The sequence below is a fragment of the Dendropsophus ebraccatus genome, chromosome 11 (assembly GCF_027789765.1).
Source record: "Dendropsophus ebraccatus isolate aDenEbr1 chromosome 11, aDenEbr1.pat, whole genome shotgun sequence".
NCBI lineage: Eukaryota > Metazoa > Chordata > Amphibia > Anura > Hylidae > Dendropsophus > Dendropsophus ebraccatus.
This window is the reverse complement of record NC_091464.1, coordinates 78,861,443-78,875,674: the sequence shown is the minus strand read 5'-3', so window position 1 is coordinate 78,875,674 and position 14,232 is coordinate 78,861,443. Positions and strand designations below refer to the sequence as shown.

The 14,232-nt window shown below is 39.0% G+C and overlaps 1 protein-coding gene across 2 annotated transcripts in view; it reads left to right on the top strand.

The window, feature by feature from the left end:
* The window catches only part of SCAF4 (SR-related CTD associated factor 4), a 71,389-nt gene that overhangs the window by 36,495 nt on the left and 20,662 nt on the right, over positions 1–14,232 (top strand). For both annotated transcript variants that reach the window (XM_069946011.1, XM_069946010.1), the window contains one exon: positions 576–740. In XM_069946011.1, coding sequence (XP_069802112.1) covers positions 576–740 — 165 coding nt within the window. The remainder of the gene's footprint in view (positions 1–575; positions 741–14,232) is intronic.

Genomic DNA, 14,232 nt, shown 5'->3' with positions numbered 1-14,232 from the left:
TGTTAAGGGAAAGCAATAAGGCACAATAGACAGTGGCAGCTTAACAAAAATTGGGCATGTCAAAATCCAAGACGCCTGATCCTCCTTTCCTCGGAGTCTGCCATCAGGGGGCAGTCGGGTCACCCCCATACATTTTAGGCAGTTTGCCAATGGACACCTGTAAAGAGGTTAACTGGTATGATACATTTTATGATGATTATGATGATTTACTGAGGGCTTGGTTAAAATAAGATACTCCATATACATTCACTCCTCACAGCCCCCATTTCTGCAGCTTTCTGTCCCCTGCTCATTGACACTTTTGAGACAAGTCATTGGCTGCAGCAGTGCCCTGACTGTGTGAATGTGCTCCGAGGTGCCATGTCTCAGAAGCAGAATCAAGCAGTGAGGAGCGAATGACTAGAAGACGCCAGAATGGGAGGAGGGAGGACTGTTAGAAAAGTATAATTTTTTATTTTTACTGTCGCACTATTTTACCAGTTAACCCTTTTTAGAAAACTGTGTCTTATACAGCTCTACTTTTAAAGGTTTCTCATTTATACCAGGGGCTTTGTGATTAACATTTTGTTTCTCAGCTACAGCAGGTCCTTCATCCAATGATTCAGATGTGTCACAAGGAAATACCATGTCTCTTGGATCAGGAAGGGAAAATATTGATTCTGATGATAATGGAAATGGATTTGGGCCCACTCCGCAGGGAGGGCCAAGTAATGCTCCTGGGCCAATGAACCCACATCACGGTAAGTCTTCCTTAAAACGTTTTTTAGAAGTCTGTTCAATGGTTATTTGTTATATAATGTGCTGTACAGCCTTGGGAAGAATGATTTTTAAAAACTATTGTCCTGTTGTATCACAATGAACTGCCTCCCCTCTGTTACTTTTAGAAGGTACGTTAGCTGTTTATGCAGTTAGTCTGTGAAGTGGATAAGCAGTGTCTATTACTATGTTTTTAAGGATATTTTCAATGAAACTGTTTGAATTGGGAGATCTGGCACTATAGTGAGAGTTTATTAGAATAGTGATACTGGAATAAGCTTACAAGTACTTTGTGAGCCGGATACATGTTAGGTCTTGGGTGGCATAGTTGTTTCATATTTAGGTTCATTCTGTCCAAATTCAGAAAAAAAAAAGTTTGCAGAGTTTAATGTGTACTGTCTGTCTAGCAAAAGGATCTAAGCTATGGAGGAGTGCCCATTCTTCTGACAGGAAAGTATTTTACCAGTCTGCTGTGTGTAAAAGCCACTGAAGAGTTTAGCGTTTTGAAGGGTAAATATTAGCTTTACATAAAGCAGAATAACCTAATAACCTTCTGGAGAGCAGTGTTCTGCCTATACTATACTAATTTTGATGGCAAATGATGCAGGTCATTTTGCAGCTATGTCTTTTGGCGTTGCTACTTTAGTTCTGGTGTTCTAGTGAGCAGCCCCGCACAAAGAACAAGCTACTACAACTCCTGTTAGCCAAGCTCCTGCTCTAAAGGCCAGGATTGAACAAACTTTAATATTGACCAAAATATCAAGTGTCATCAATGGGGACTCTCTCCTTTTGGACTTGGGGACCTGTGTGAAATCATACATGCAGACCTAGAAGAACCCCAGCGCTGCCTCTTCTGGCAATGGCAACAGGAAGGTGACTGTTGCTTCAAGCAACTTCCTTCTATGTGATAGCCTATAGGATTTTGAACATATTTTGTAAATCACTTAATTTATTAAAAAATTAATCATTAAGGGGAAAAAAGCACTAAATGCTTGATTACTTGGTGGGGGGGGGGTTCCTCTGCAAATTGCTGTCCACTGCTTGTTAGTTGCAGTCCAGATCTAGTATTAGAGATCAAAACAGAACATAATGTAAGTGCTGGGCTAAGCTGATGTGAGCACCTGGCTGTGCACCTGCAATCTGGGAGCCTGTCTGCCTCCCACAGAGAATCCACACGATCTATGAATAATACATTGGTTTCCCTCTTGTTACAAAGGTCTGAGCAGTTATCCCTTTTGTACGTATCAGTGTTTCTGATATGTACATAGTGCTGCCTCCTGAATATAAGCTGCTATTGCCTTTTAATCGTCAGGTTTCTAAGTATAGGCAGCAGTTAATTTCTTATTGTCACACCTTCCATGCTGTGCTGCTGCTTCTCCTTTCTGCTCACAAAGAACCTTTCAGAACCAAAGCCATTGCATCAGTGTTCCTCTCCCCACCCTTACATGTATTGTGTTGTACTGTATATCCAATGCACTTTTATCACGCTACATCATAGCAGAGAGCAGTAGGTGGGTGCTTTGAGTGGCTAGGCAGTACAGGAAAGAATTAATTTGTACTACTACTGAAAAGCCCTTTTCTTGTCCCACTCTCTGAAATTAAAGGGGTTATCCAGTGCCACAAACATATGGCCACTTTGTTTTAGAGGAGACGACACGACTATTGTCTCCAGTTCAGGTGCAGTTTGCAGTTAAGCTCCTTTCACTTTAATGGAACTGAATTACTAGACCCCACCCAAACTGGAGACGAGAGGGGCTGTCTCTGGAGCAAAGTGGCCATGTTTTTGTAGCGCTGGATAACCCCTTTAAGAAAATGAGAAATAGCTGTGTACCATGGAGGGTTCTCTTGGGCTCAATTTTAGGAACTTGAACCATAGAAATTTATGCAATTTTTATGTAGTCACACTGCAAAAATATACACAGCAACTAGTATGTATTTCAAGGCAGTGGTGAGCAAAGAATAATTTTTCTCCCAAGTACAGCGAAACCTCATGTACTGTACATGGGGAAAAAGAAAATTGCCGTTCAATGGGAATATACAATTTGCAAAAGTTTAAATCTTGGAGGTTTCTTCTGATCCTCCACTTAAGACAGGCCACTTATTTTTATGCAAGATTACTCGGCAATATTAACCTTTTCCAAACTTGAGCAGTAACTGTTCTACTTTATCAGTAACTTTACATGTGCTGAATACAGGATTGGAGTAAGGATACCTGTATGGTGGTGTGGAGACAAAGTCGTTGAGCTGCTCAGTTAACAGATTGTGTATTTCTTACTATATTGTTTCTATATACTTTCCATTATACACACAACTACATGAAAATTAACTTGTAATATCAAGACCTCTTTACTGAAACATTACCCTGAAAGATTAGTAGTTTTTTTTTTACATGATTTAAGTTTGTGTGATACTGAAGTAGATGGTAAAAGCTGGCTTTTTTTCTCTACACCTTCAAGTTGGAAGCGTATAGTAATGAATGTTATATGGAAACTGGGTGTTTCTAATGGGTCACAAACAGATGGTTATTTTCTATAGTTTCTCACATGTGTATGTCTACAGTACATATGCTATTACAGTGTCTTCCTAAAATACAAAGAAAGTTTACTTAAGTATTAACAAAACTTTAATGTGTAGGTTTATCTGTACTTAACATACACAAACATAATACCAGATTACATATACAGCTTTACTTTTTAAAGACTCTTTTAATAATGAAATCTATTTTCTGTTGTCTAATAAATGACCATATATAGCTAAATAGTTTACTACATTTCTGTGGTCAGTCATGCTTTCCTTCTGACGCAGACTGTGCTCTGTTGTGTTTAGCCCAACATCCTGTCGAGTGTACATCCTGTAACACTTCCTGTTCATGCCGTACACTCTAACTGGGAATTCAGCCAACTCGGGCTAGACTTAAGCTGCCTGAAACTTTCTTACAATAACCAATCACACTTTGAGTTGATTATCTTAACAGGCTCTGATGAAATGAAACTTGAGCTGTGATTGGTTTCTGTGGGGAAAAGAAAAACTACAGCCACAAGAACCTCTCATATTGGGAGTTTGGTAGGAAGTATGGCATTAAAGAGAACAGAGCATAAGGATAGGTAGTAAAATTAGCGATGTTTATTTATTAGACCGTTGAAAATGGGTTAAATTCTCATGAGGTTGTGTGAATAGCAAGCACATTACAAAGGAGGATTCTTTGCAGCCCATCAAGAGCTATACAGATTTCTTGTGGCAACCTATGTCTGCCATATCACAATACAAGGTTATGCATTGTGCTGCCTTGCCAGGAAATGGATATTCGTACGAGATTTCTAGCAAGTTACATTTATTAGAGATTAAATGCTTCAATTTCCTTAAATGAAGAAGAAAATGGATGCATCAGGGTAAACTAAGAAGGTTTCCCCACCTCCAAATGTGGTTCCTTCTTCCTCATGGACTTCACCAAATCCACAGATGTAGTCGGCCTGTTTCTTTAGGTAGGGATCCTGTGTTTTTGTCAAAGCTGCAGGGGGAAAGGACAAAGGACTACGCATTGAAATGGTAATTTCCACTTTACGCTTACATGTTACACTGAACCTCAGCCCATTTAGAGGTGAATTTTTCTTTTTATCCATAGCTGTATGTTACAAAAATAAAGGGGTTGTCACAAAGAAAGCTATACGATAGTGAAGGATTTTGGTAAATGTACAAGCATTTCTTAAAATGTATCGTTTGAAAGACAGACTAATCCCTCATGTACCTACATTGTTTTATAACATCTTGCCTTGGTTAGGGCCTACAGGGCACCCACCAGTTTGGGTTGCAGTCACCTTATCTGTCCCACTAGTACTGGTAGTTTGTTTTCACTTCACATGCAGAAAGGGGGATTGGGGCAAAGTGTCTGCACTGCAGCACGGCAGCAGCAGGGTTACAGTTCAGAGACGAAACAAGGAGTGAATAGATTCATGGGAGAGAAAAATGGTGCAGGGCTGTTGGTTACGTTACTAAAAAAAAAAAAAAGCACATTTGTTCTCCTTTCATATGTGTTATGTGGTGCATGTCTGATTTTTACTTTTTCTTCGTGACATAAGCCCTTAAAACAATCAGAACCATAGTCACCATTGTGATGCTCTATAGAAGATTAATCTATATTAGTCCAGACACTCTTAGTTTTTGTTAACATACATCGTCTGTTTTTTAATATATGTTTAAGAAAAAAAACAGATTTTCGCAATCTGTTAATTGGGCAAATCATTTATTGTAAACAGAATAGTGATAGGCACCACACAAACATATTCAGTATTCACGAAATATCTCAAAATGTGCATCTGTGCAGTGGACTACGTCCTTCTCAGCTTGTGGGGTGATGTCCAGGAAACAGTATACAACCTTCATATCAAGGAAGAGGATGCATGGAGCTCCATTGCAGTGGTCCTGCTCCTACTGAGTCAAGCTGGCCCGGGAGTACTTGAGGGCCAGCATATTAATCAGCAGTATATGAACTTTTGAGACCTTGGTCTCTTCAGGTGTGAAACGTTCAAGCAGATTTATACATTCATGAAAACATAGGCCGTATGCTTCTAGGAGGAAAGGTAAGATTCTCTCCCTACAGAATCATTGCATCTTTCAGATGTCAGTCCATTAAAGATAATGGCTAATAGTTCTTTATGGCCTCACCTTACACATGATGAGTTAGAAATCTAGTTATTCTTTATAAAAGGATAACTTTTACATTGTATATTTCCTTTTTCCAGGGAAGTGCCTTATCAAGGCTTGCCTTAGAACTCAACACAGATGTATTAGGTACACCATCGAAGCCTGTAGTATAAGTTTATATTTTCCTTCTTTTATCACTTGACTGTGATCAGTAAGCTGGCTGTAAAGGGCTATATCTTCAGTGTGCCAATGCAATGTTTTCCCTAGTACATTACATAGTATGATACAGGTAGAAAAGTCATTAGGGCCTTGCCCATACCATAGTTAGATCACTCACCACATTGATTTCCATTTTCCTATTTTCGGAAATGACTTAAACATTTAATATTTTCCATAGCTTGGGACAGTTGACTTTTTTTTTATTCCTAAGGATGTCATTTTGCACCATGTAATGTCTTGAATTTTTAAATAAAAATTGGTTCTGAATCTGTGCGTTTGTGTAATAATTTTCACTCATGACCTGATAGGAACAAATTAATTTCTTACATATAATGGGTAAATTGCATTAAATAGAAACGGTTCTGGGTAAGGTTAGTTTCAGACAGTAATTGGCATGGTTAAGTTTTGTGGCTCTCTGAAAGCAGTTTAACATAAACTAACTATATGCAAAGGTTAAGTTAAAACTCAGGATCCTTCTTTCCATTGTCATATGTTCTGCATAAATACCTAATTTACTGATTGTTGGTAGGCCAATAATGGGTAGGTAAGTACAATCTCACCGCTCTGTAAACCAAACTTTTTGCCATTTACTAAAATTTAAGAGAAAAAGCTCTAAATTGGACATTACTGGTGGTCATATGCAGTTAAGCTTTCCACAAACCCCAATGTTCTCACCTTTTGCAAGCAAGGCGTATTTAATACATTTAAGTTGTCCATATTTCTAGACTGATTTACAAGGCTCAAGATCCCTAAATGGCCCAGATATGTTAACTCGTTTACATGTGTTTGCGTGGTCAATATTTTCTTGCTTAGGCCTCTTGCACACAATTGTGATGTACAGTACATTTGAACACATTGTATTCTATAAGCCAATACACATGACTCTGAATTTGTCTGGAACCTGGAAAACGAATTTCGTACAGGGCCCTATGCTGTCTGGGTTCATAGCTGCTTGCACTGTGCAAAAAAAAAAAAAAAAAAGCAATTTGACTGTGTAAAAGGCCTTTAGAAGTCCCACAGGCTCCCATGTAAACAAGCTTTAAAGGGGTAGTTCAGCAAAAATAAATACAAATTCTAATCAACTGGTGCCAGAAACTTGTAATTTACTTCTATTAAAAATCTTAAGTCTTCCAGTACTAATCAACTGCTGTATGTCCTGCAAGAAGTGGTGTATTTTCCCAGTCTGGAGAGCAGGAGAGGTTTTCTTTTCACATTATATATATATATATATATATATATATATATATATATATATATATATATAGTTGTTTTTTTGTGTTTTTTTTTTTTTTAATAATGCAAATTACTAGAAAAAATGGATCAAAACGGATGCACTTAAATTGCAAAAACATAGAGCCTTACATTCACATATACTTTCCTGCAGGACAAACAGCAGCTAAGTATGGGAAGACTTGAGATTTTTAAATAGAAGTAAATTCTAAATCTGTATAACTTTCTGACACCAGTTGATTTGAAAGAAAAAAAATTAGCACGAGAGGTTTTTTTTTTTTTTTTTTTAAAGGGATTTGCTACTGCTCTGGACAGTTCCTGACATGGACAGAGGGGGCAGCAGAGACCTCTGTCAGACTGGAAAAATACACCACTTTTTAATAGAAGTAATTACAAATCTCTGGTGCTTTCTGGTACCTGTTGACTTGATTTTTTTTTTTTTTTTTCTGAACTACCCCTTTTTAACATTCTTGAAAAATAAAGGGAATGAAGCTGTTAATATACTTGAATACTGCTGAGATTCTTTTGATCTTGATTAAATTAAATGTAATATGAGCTTGCATAACTACATATCAATGTAAGTGCTAGGGGGCTGTGCTTGACAGTGATTCTGTATGGTATTTTTTTTTCTTAAATTGTTATGAGCCCTAAACACCCCCCCCCCCCCCCCCAAAAAAAAATCATGCCTAGCATTAGGCATAGCGGTGTAACATTTTTGAATATTGCATTACAATTTTGTTTACTCTTAGTCCACAAACAAATATTTTAGTTAGGGCAGTACAGTTTGTACATGGCTTGTCCATTGAAACTAATTTTTTTTTTTTTTTTTTTTTTATTTAGGAGCTAAACATTTTTTAATCTGTTAAATATAAACCTTTTAAATATAATTTTTTTATTTAAGCTGTGCAAAAAAAGTTACAATGAAATCACTAAGGCTAGGTTCACATTGCATTTTGTAGTCTGTTTTAACGTATCCGTTTTATGGGGGGGGGGTGCAAAGAACGGTTTATCCAGTAAAACGCAGTTTGAACCCAGTCTAATCTATGAAGGAAAATTCCTCCAAAGAAAGCTATTATCTCAAGATCACATTATAACCACCTGAACTCCTTCAGAACTATGTAACTGGTTTAGTTAAAAGCAATTTAAGGTCCTATTCCACCAACAGATCTGACGACAGATTGTCTGCCAAAGATTTGAAGCCAAACCCAGGAACAGACTATAAACAGGTCATAAAGGAAAGCCTGAGATTTCTCCTCTTTTCAAATCCACTCCTTTGGCTTCAAATCTTTGGCAGATAATCTGTTGGTGGAATAGGGCCTTTAGTCTGCCAGGGCTGTAAAATAGAGGATACACCCATCGCCAGGTCTACCCTTATGTGTTCACTTGGGCTGGGTTTATACTGCATTTTTGCTGTCTATTCAATGTATACATTAAAAAGGGGGGGGCACTGCTGCTGTATGCCATACTGTAGAATCTATTTCCCATTCACTTGCATAATTTAACTTTTTTTTACGTACAAAAGTGTGGTTGATTTTTTTACGTTAAAATTAAAAATGCACTGTGAACATCCTGATGACTCTGTCCCTGGTCTCCTGATGTCAGCAGACTTGGGAAAGGGTTGTCAGGGTAAGTTAACAGGTGATTGGGTGGGCTTGAGTATCTGCGCTAGACTGAGCAAAGCATTTCTACTCTACTTGTTAGTAGTAATTTCTTTAATCTGACACCTATTGGACTAATAATAATAATAATGCTTTTATTTGTATAGCGCACACAGATTCCGCAGCACTTCACATAGTTTTGCCAATTATTGCTCCCTGTTCCCAATAGGGCCCGACACTCATACCCTGAAATATTTCCAGCTAGCTGGTGTAAATGCAGTGGGTTACATTTGACCATGAAAGATCTACATGTAGTGTTTTAAATGCTGCCCCTAGGGAAAAATGGTTTAATACATAGATCACCTTTATGATTTCATATCCTCATTACATCAGTTTTAAATCTTAATTCGAAATCAACAAAATGAAGTGCAATGTTATGGTCGCGTATATGTCAAATATTTGTATTGGTAATGGAGATCCAGCAGAAGAAATAGTGTAATGTGGACTGGAGGTACAGGTATGCGAGACAGCATTACTATGGAAGGAAAAGCTTTCCTATAGTGACGCTGTTTTACCAGTATTCTATCTCTTTTAACAATTTCAATATTTCATTCAACTTGTGGCAATAGACATGAATCAACTGTGTTCTGTATTCCAAAAAGCATGCTTAGTCCTTAAAACAAACTTCTGGTATGTCAAAACTTTAAATTGGTGGGGGATAGTGTAAATACCGCCTCCCCCACCAGCCCTTAAAATAAAAGGGGCAGCAGAATTCAGCTGTACCTCCTTCCTCTGTTTAGCTGTTTAAGGAAAGCCAATGAGCAGCGCACAGATGCAGTAATAACAGCCGAGTGCTGACGTTGCTTCAGTCTGGCCGTTTTTATAGTGGTAGCAGACATAAGTGGCTGCCATATATCTGCTCCTTGTCATGAGAGAGACAAATAGATATTGATGCTCTATTCGAAGTCTGTGGTCCATTTACACAGAAAGATTATCTGCCAAAAATTTGAAGCCAAAGCCAGAAATGGATTTGAAAAGAGGAGTAATCTCAGGCTTTCCTTTATGACCTGATCTGTTTAGTCTCTTTCTGGCTTTGGCTTCAAATCTATGGCAGATAATCTGTCAGATAATCTCTGTGTAAATGGACCCTAACGAAAGATGAGAAAATATGGCGCTCAGCTGGAGTAGCCGGAGAGTGCTCTTAACAGCTGCACTACTTAGTCTCCACAATGCAGTCTTGCGATGAAAAGGTTTGTGATCTACCACATACATACTGACCAATAATCTGCAGTCATGCTTAGTACATGAATGTAAACCATGTCACCCTTTGGCACAGTCTGTCAAGTAAAATTAGAGCCAGAATAATCAAAAGATGCAGAAGATCAAGTGGAACATCAATGTGGTCAATAGGAATTGGTAACTCTCCCCCCCGCCCCTTTTCATAACCAAATAGTTGCTGACATCATGTCAAAACCCTTTCAATGAAACCAGTTTTCGTCATAGCCGCCTCAACCAGATTGTAGATTCGGGGGTTAGATTTATGAAAAGGTGTAAATATACACCTGGTGTAAACTGCCCACAGCAACCAATCACAGCTCAGCTTTCAGCTCTGGTAAAATATAAGAGGAGCTGTAATTGGTTGCTGTGGGCAGTACATTTACACCCTTTCATAAATCTCCACCTGGTGTGGATCCTGAGAGAGAAAATAGGATCAGTTTTTTGTTTTGTTTTTTTAGATCTTTATGGAGTCTCTGTTGTATGATGTGAATGCAGTGGGTTAAATCCCTTTAGACCATGGAAGATCTACATGTAGCGTTTTAAATGTTGCCCCTAGGGGTAAAAAAAAAAGTTTTAATACATCACCTTTTATGATTTTATATTCTCATTACATCAGTTTTCAGAAACTGTACGCCTCTTATGGCACCTGTAAAATACAAGCAACCTAAAACTTTGCATCTTGTTCTGCTTTGTACCTTTGGTGTCCGAGTAGAAGAAAGTTCCATCTTAGCAGAGTGTCTTAGACTACATTCACACATTCGTAGCGCTGTCTGTAATCTACGGAAAGCACTACGGATGTGTATCAGCATTTGTCTGCAATGCACAAACTCATAGATGGAGCTGAGAAGTTTTTATCTGGCAGAGATCACGGCCCTGTAACACATATACAGGTGTGAATGGGGCTATTTAAATAGATGTGTCTAGTCTGCTCACAATTGAGGGCAGATTTTAGGAACATCTAGTTGAAGCATTGTGGCTACTTGAAATTGGAAATGAGCAAACTTAACTCAAACCGAACTTGGCGGCTCTACCGTTGATTGCTTTCGGGGGCGATCACTTGTCCGCAATATACAGTGCATGCGCAGACTGGGCCGGACGTTGGAAATTCTGGCATTCATTATGAGGCCGTGAGCTCTGAAACTGTTTAAATCATAGCGCCGAGGTTCCATGCATGGACCGTATGCTGCAGACATGTTAATGGACCCTTAGCCTTAAAGGGAATCTGTCGCTCCTGGGCCCTACCTAAGGTGCTAACAGTGTGCTGTAGCTGGCAGCCCTCTAGTGAACATGGTGCCTTTTTGGTAATTTTCCGTGCAGCGGATTATGTACAATCTTATGTCACAGAGCACTTGTTCGTGTCACACTTGACATGCATCCTCCTCCCTCTTCATGAATAATCAATGCTGCCCGGCCTCCGGCTCGCTCAGCTGTCAGATTGCAGATCAGAACTCACCTGTCTAGAGACCAGCCAGCAGTTCATTTTCTGGTTCAAATCCCCTGATGGAAATTAAATAATGTCTGGGTTTTTTTTTTTCTCATTATAGTATCATTTTTAAGGTTATGTTCACACTCAGTATTTTTGCAACCAAAACCAGAAGTGGATTGAAAACACAGAAAGGCTATGTTCACACACTGTTGAAATTTAAGTGGATGGCTGTCATTTTAATAGCAAATACTGTTATTTTAAAACAACGTTCAATATTTGCCATTGAAATTGAGCGGATGGCCGTTATTTAACAGTGTGTGAACATAGCCTTTCTGTGTTCTCAATCCACTCCTGGTTGTGGTTGCAAAATACTGAGCAAAAATACTGTGTGTGAACATAGCCTTAAAAATTATACAATAATGAGGAAAAAAAAGACCTATTTAATTTCCATCAGGGGATTTGAACCAGAGAATGAACTGCTGGCAAGTCTCTAGACAGGTGAGTTACCCCTAGACCACAGCTCCAACACATTAGGGAGAAGAGATTTAATTATACCGAAGTGTTTTTTTTTTTTTCAAACTCAACCTGCCTACAGGGGACTGATCGAGCAGGAGGCTGAGCAGCTATGATTATTCATGAAGAGGGAGGAGGATGCATGTCAAGTGTGGCATGAACAACTGCTCTGTGACATAAGATTGTACATAATCCGCTGCACGGAAAATTACCAAAAAGGCACCATGCTCACTGGAGGACTGCCAGCTATAGCACACTATAAGCACCTTAGGTAATGCCCAGGAGCTGACGGATTCCCTTTAATGCAGCTTTGAAAGTGCTCTGGGTGCCTTGAAATAATGGATACAGCTTCTGAACTTTCTGACTAAAGTAATCAACGGCCAAGCCATCAGATTCAGTTTTGGGTTCGGCTCATCTCTACAAGAAATCCATTTTTAGTAGGGTTTTTTTTTCCCGCTAATTCTGGCTTAGTCGCGAGTTTGTGTTGTCATAATCTTTTTTTTTTTTTCCAAGGAAGTAAGCACACAAACACTTTAAAAGTGATAATGGACAAAATTTTGCACCTATTCCTTCACTAGCAGCTTACAGATGGAGTCAGACTTCCAAGTAAATGAGGTTCTGGTGATTTTGGTGTTTGAACACACTTTTCCCACAGTTTACACTACGTGGAAGAGGTTGCTGGTTGAATAATGTAAGCACACAATGCCTACGGATCATGGCAAAATACTAATCAGAAGGTGACCAGCAGTAGTTGTGTCAAGCATAGCCATAGTAGGACATTGGTTACTTTTACTATCGGTCAGTGGATTTTCAAGTTTACATGGAGAAACAGAGCAAGTGATTAATTGAAACACGCTGTTGGATGCACAAAAAGGGAGTATGGGGTCAAGTGATGCTTTCTGCTTACCACACTTGGGGAACACCACCCCCGGTAAGTAGTAGTAATACATCCCAAAGGCTGATCAATGGAATGAAAGAGTTGCAGGAAAAACAATTCCCCTCCTGTGGACAGGATATTTAACAAGTCACTTAAACACATTACATGAGCTTTGTGTGGTCTTTATTGGTGGTGCAGAAGAATGCTGCCTAATAGTGTTATACAGAGGTCTGTTCAAAGGAACTTGGCAATCTTGCATTCAATGTTTAAATCTTTATTTGTAATTAAGATAATATGCAATGTTATGGTCGCATTTATAAAATATTTGTATTGATAATGGAGATTGAGCAGAAGAAATAGTGTAATGTGGATTGTAGGCACAGGTACGCAAAACAGCATTACTATGGAAGGATAATCTTTCCTATAGTGATGCTGTTTTACCATCACATTATTTCTTCTCTTTTGATAAAATTAATATTTTATTCAACTTGTGGTGATAGACATGAATAAACTATGTTCTGTATTCCAAAAAGCATACTTAAGCTTTAATACTTAAAACAAACTTCTGATATGTCAATGCTTTAAATTAGTGGAGGGCATAGTGTGGAGACACCCTCCCCCACCAGTCCCTAAAATAAAAGGGGCAGCAGCGTTCAGCTGTACCCTCTTCGTCGGTTTAGTTTTATTGAGGAAAGCCAACGAGCAGCGCACAGATGCAGTAATGACAGCCAAGCGCTGCCTTTCATGTAGTATGGTGGAGGTCTCAGCACCCAGACACTTAATATTCCGAACTTCTGACATATCAGAAGTTTCTTTCCGAGTTTATGTATGTGTTTGAGGGGTCCGCAACTTTATAGTAAAATTATGCAGCGTACAGTGTTAGTAACTGCACTTACTGACAGCAGCTCCCTCTGTTCCTCATACAGCTAAAATCAGACTCCCCTCTTCCAGGCTGGGCTGCCCTGCTCCGTGGTGAGTCTGTCCATAAGATGGCAGACATGGAGAAGCATGTGACCACATCCATGCTGGTCATCTTATTGAACCACCACAGAGCAAGACAGCACAGCGTGGAGGAGGGGAGTCTGATTTTAGTTCTGAGGTACACAGGGAGCTGCTGTGAGTACACTTACTATTAAAGAACACTGAACTATTTTACCATAAAGTGGCCAACCCCTTTAATGTCCATAGACCTCTATGGGATTGATGAAACTTTCTGTAGGGGTAGCTGAGATAAGTGGCTGCCATATATCTGCTCCTCATCACGAGAGAGACAATAGATATTGATGCTCCATTCAAAGTCTGTGGGACTAAGGAAAGATGGCACTCAGCTGTGGTAGCCGGAATGTGCGTTCAACCTCTGCCCTATTTAGTCTTCACATTGCGCTCTTACAGTGAAATGGGAAAGGAATCTACACACACACTGACCAATAATCTGCAGTCATACTTAGTACATGAAAGTAAACCATGTCACCCTTTGGCACAGTCTGTCAAGTAAAATTGGAACCAGAATAATCAAAACATGCAGAAGATGAAGTGGAACATCAATGTGGTCAATAGGAATGGGTAACTTTTTTTTTTTTTTTCCTTTTCATAATCAAATAGTCACTGACACTGGTCATAAACACAGCTTCTCTTACGTTAAAGCCCTTTCACTGAAACCGTTTTTTGTCATAGCCGCCTCTACCGGATTGTAG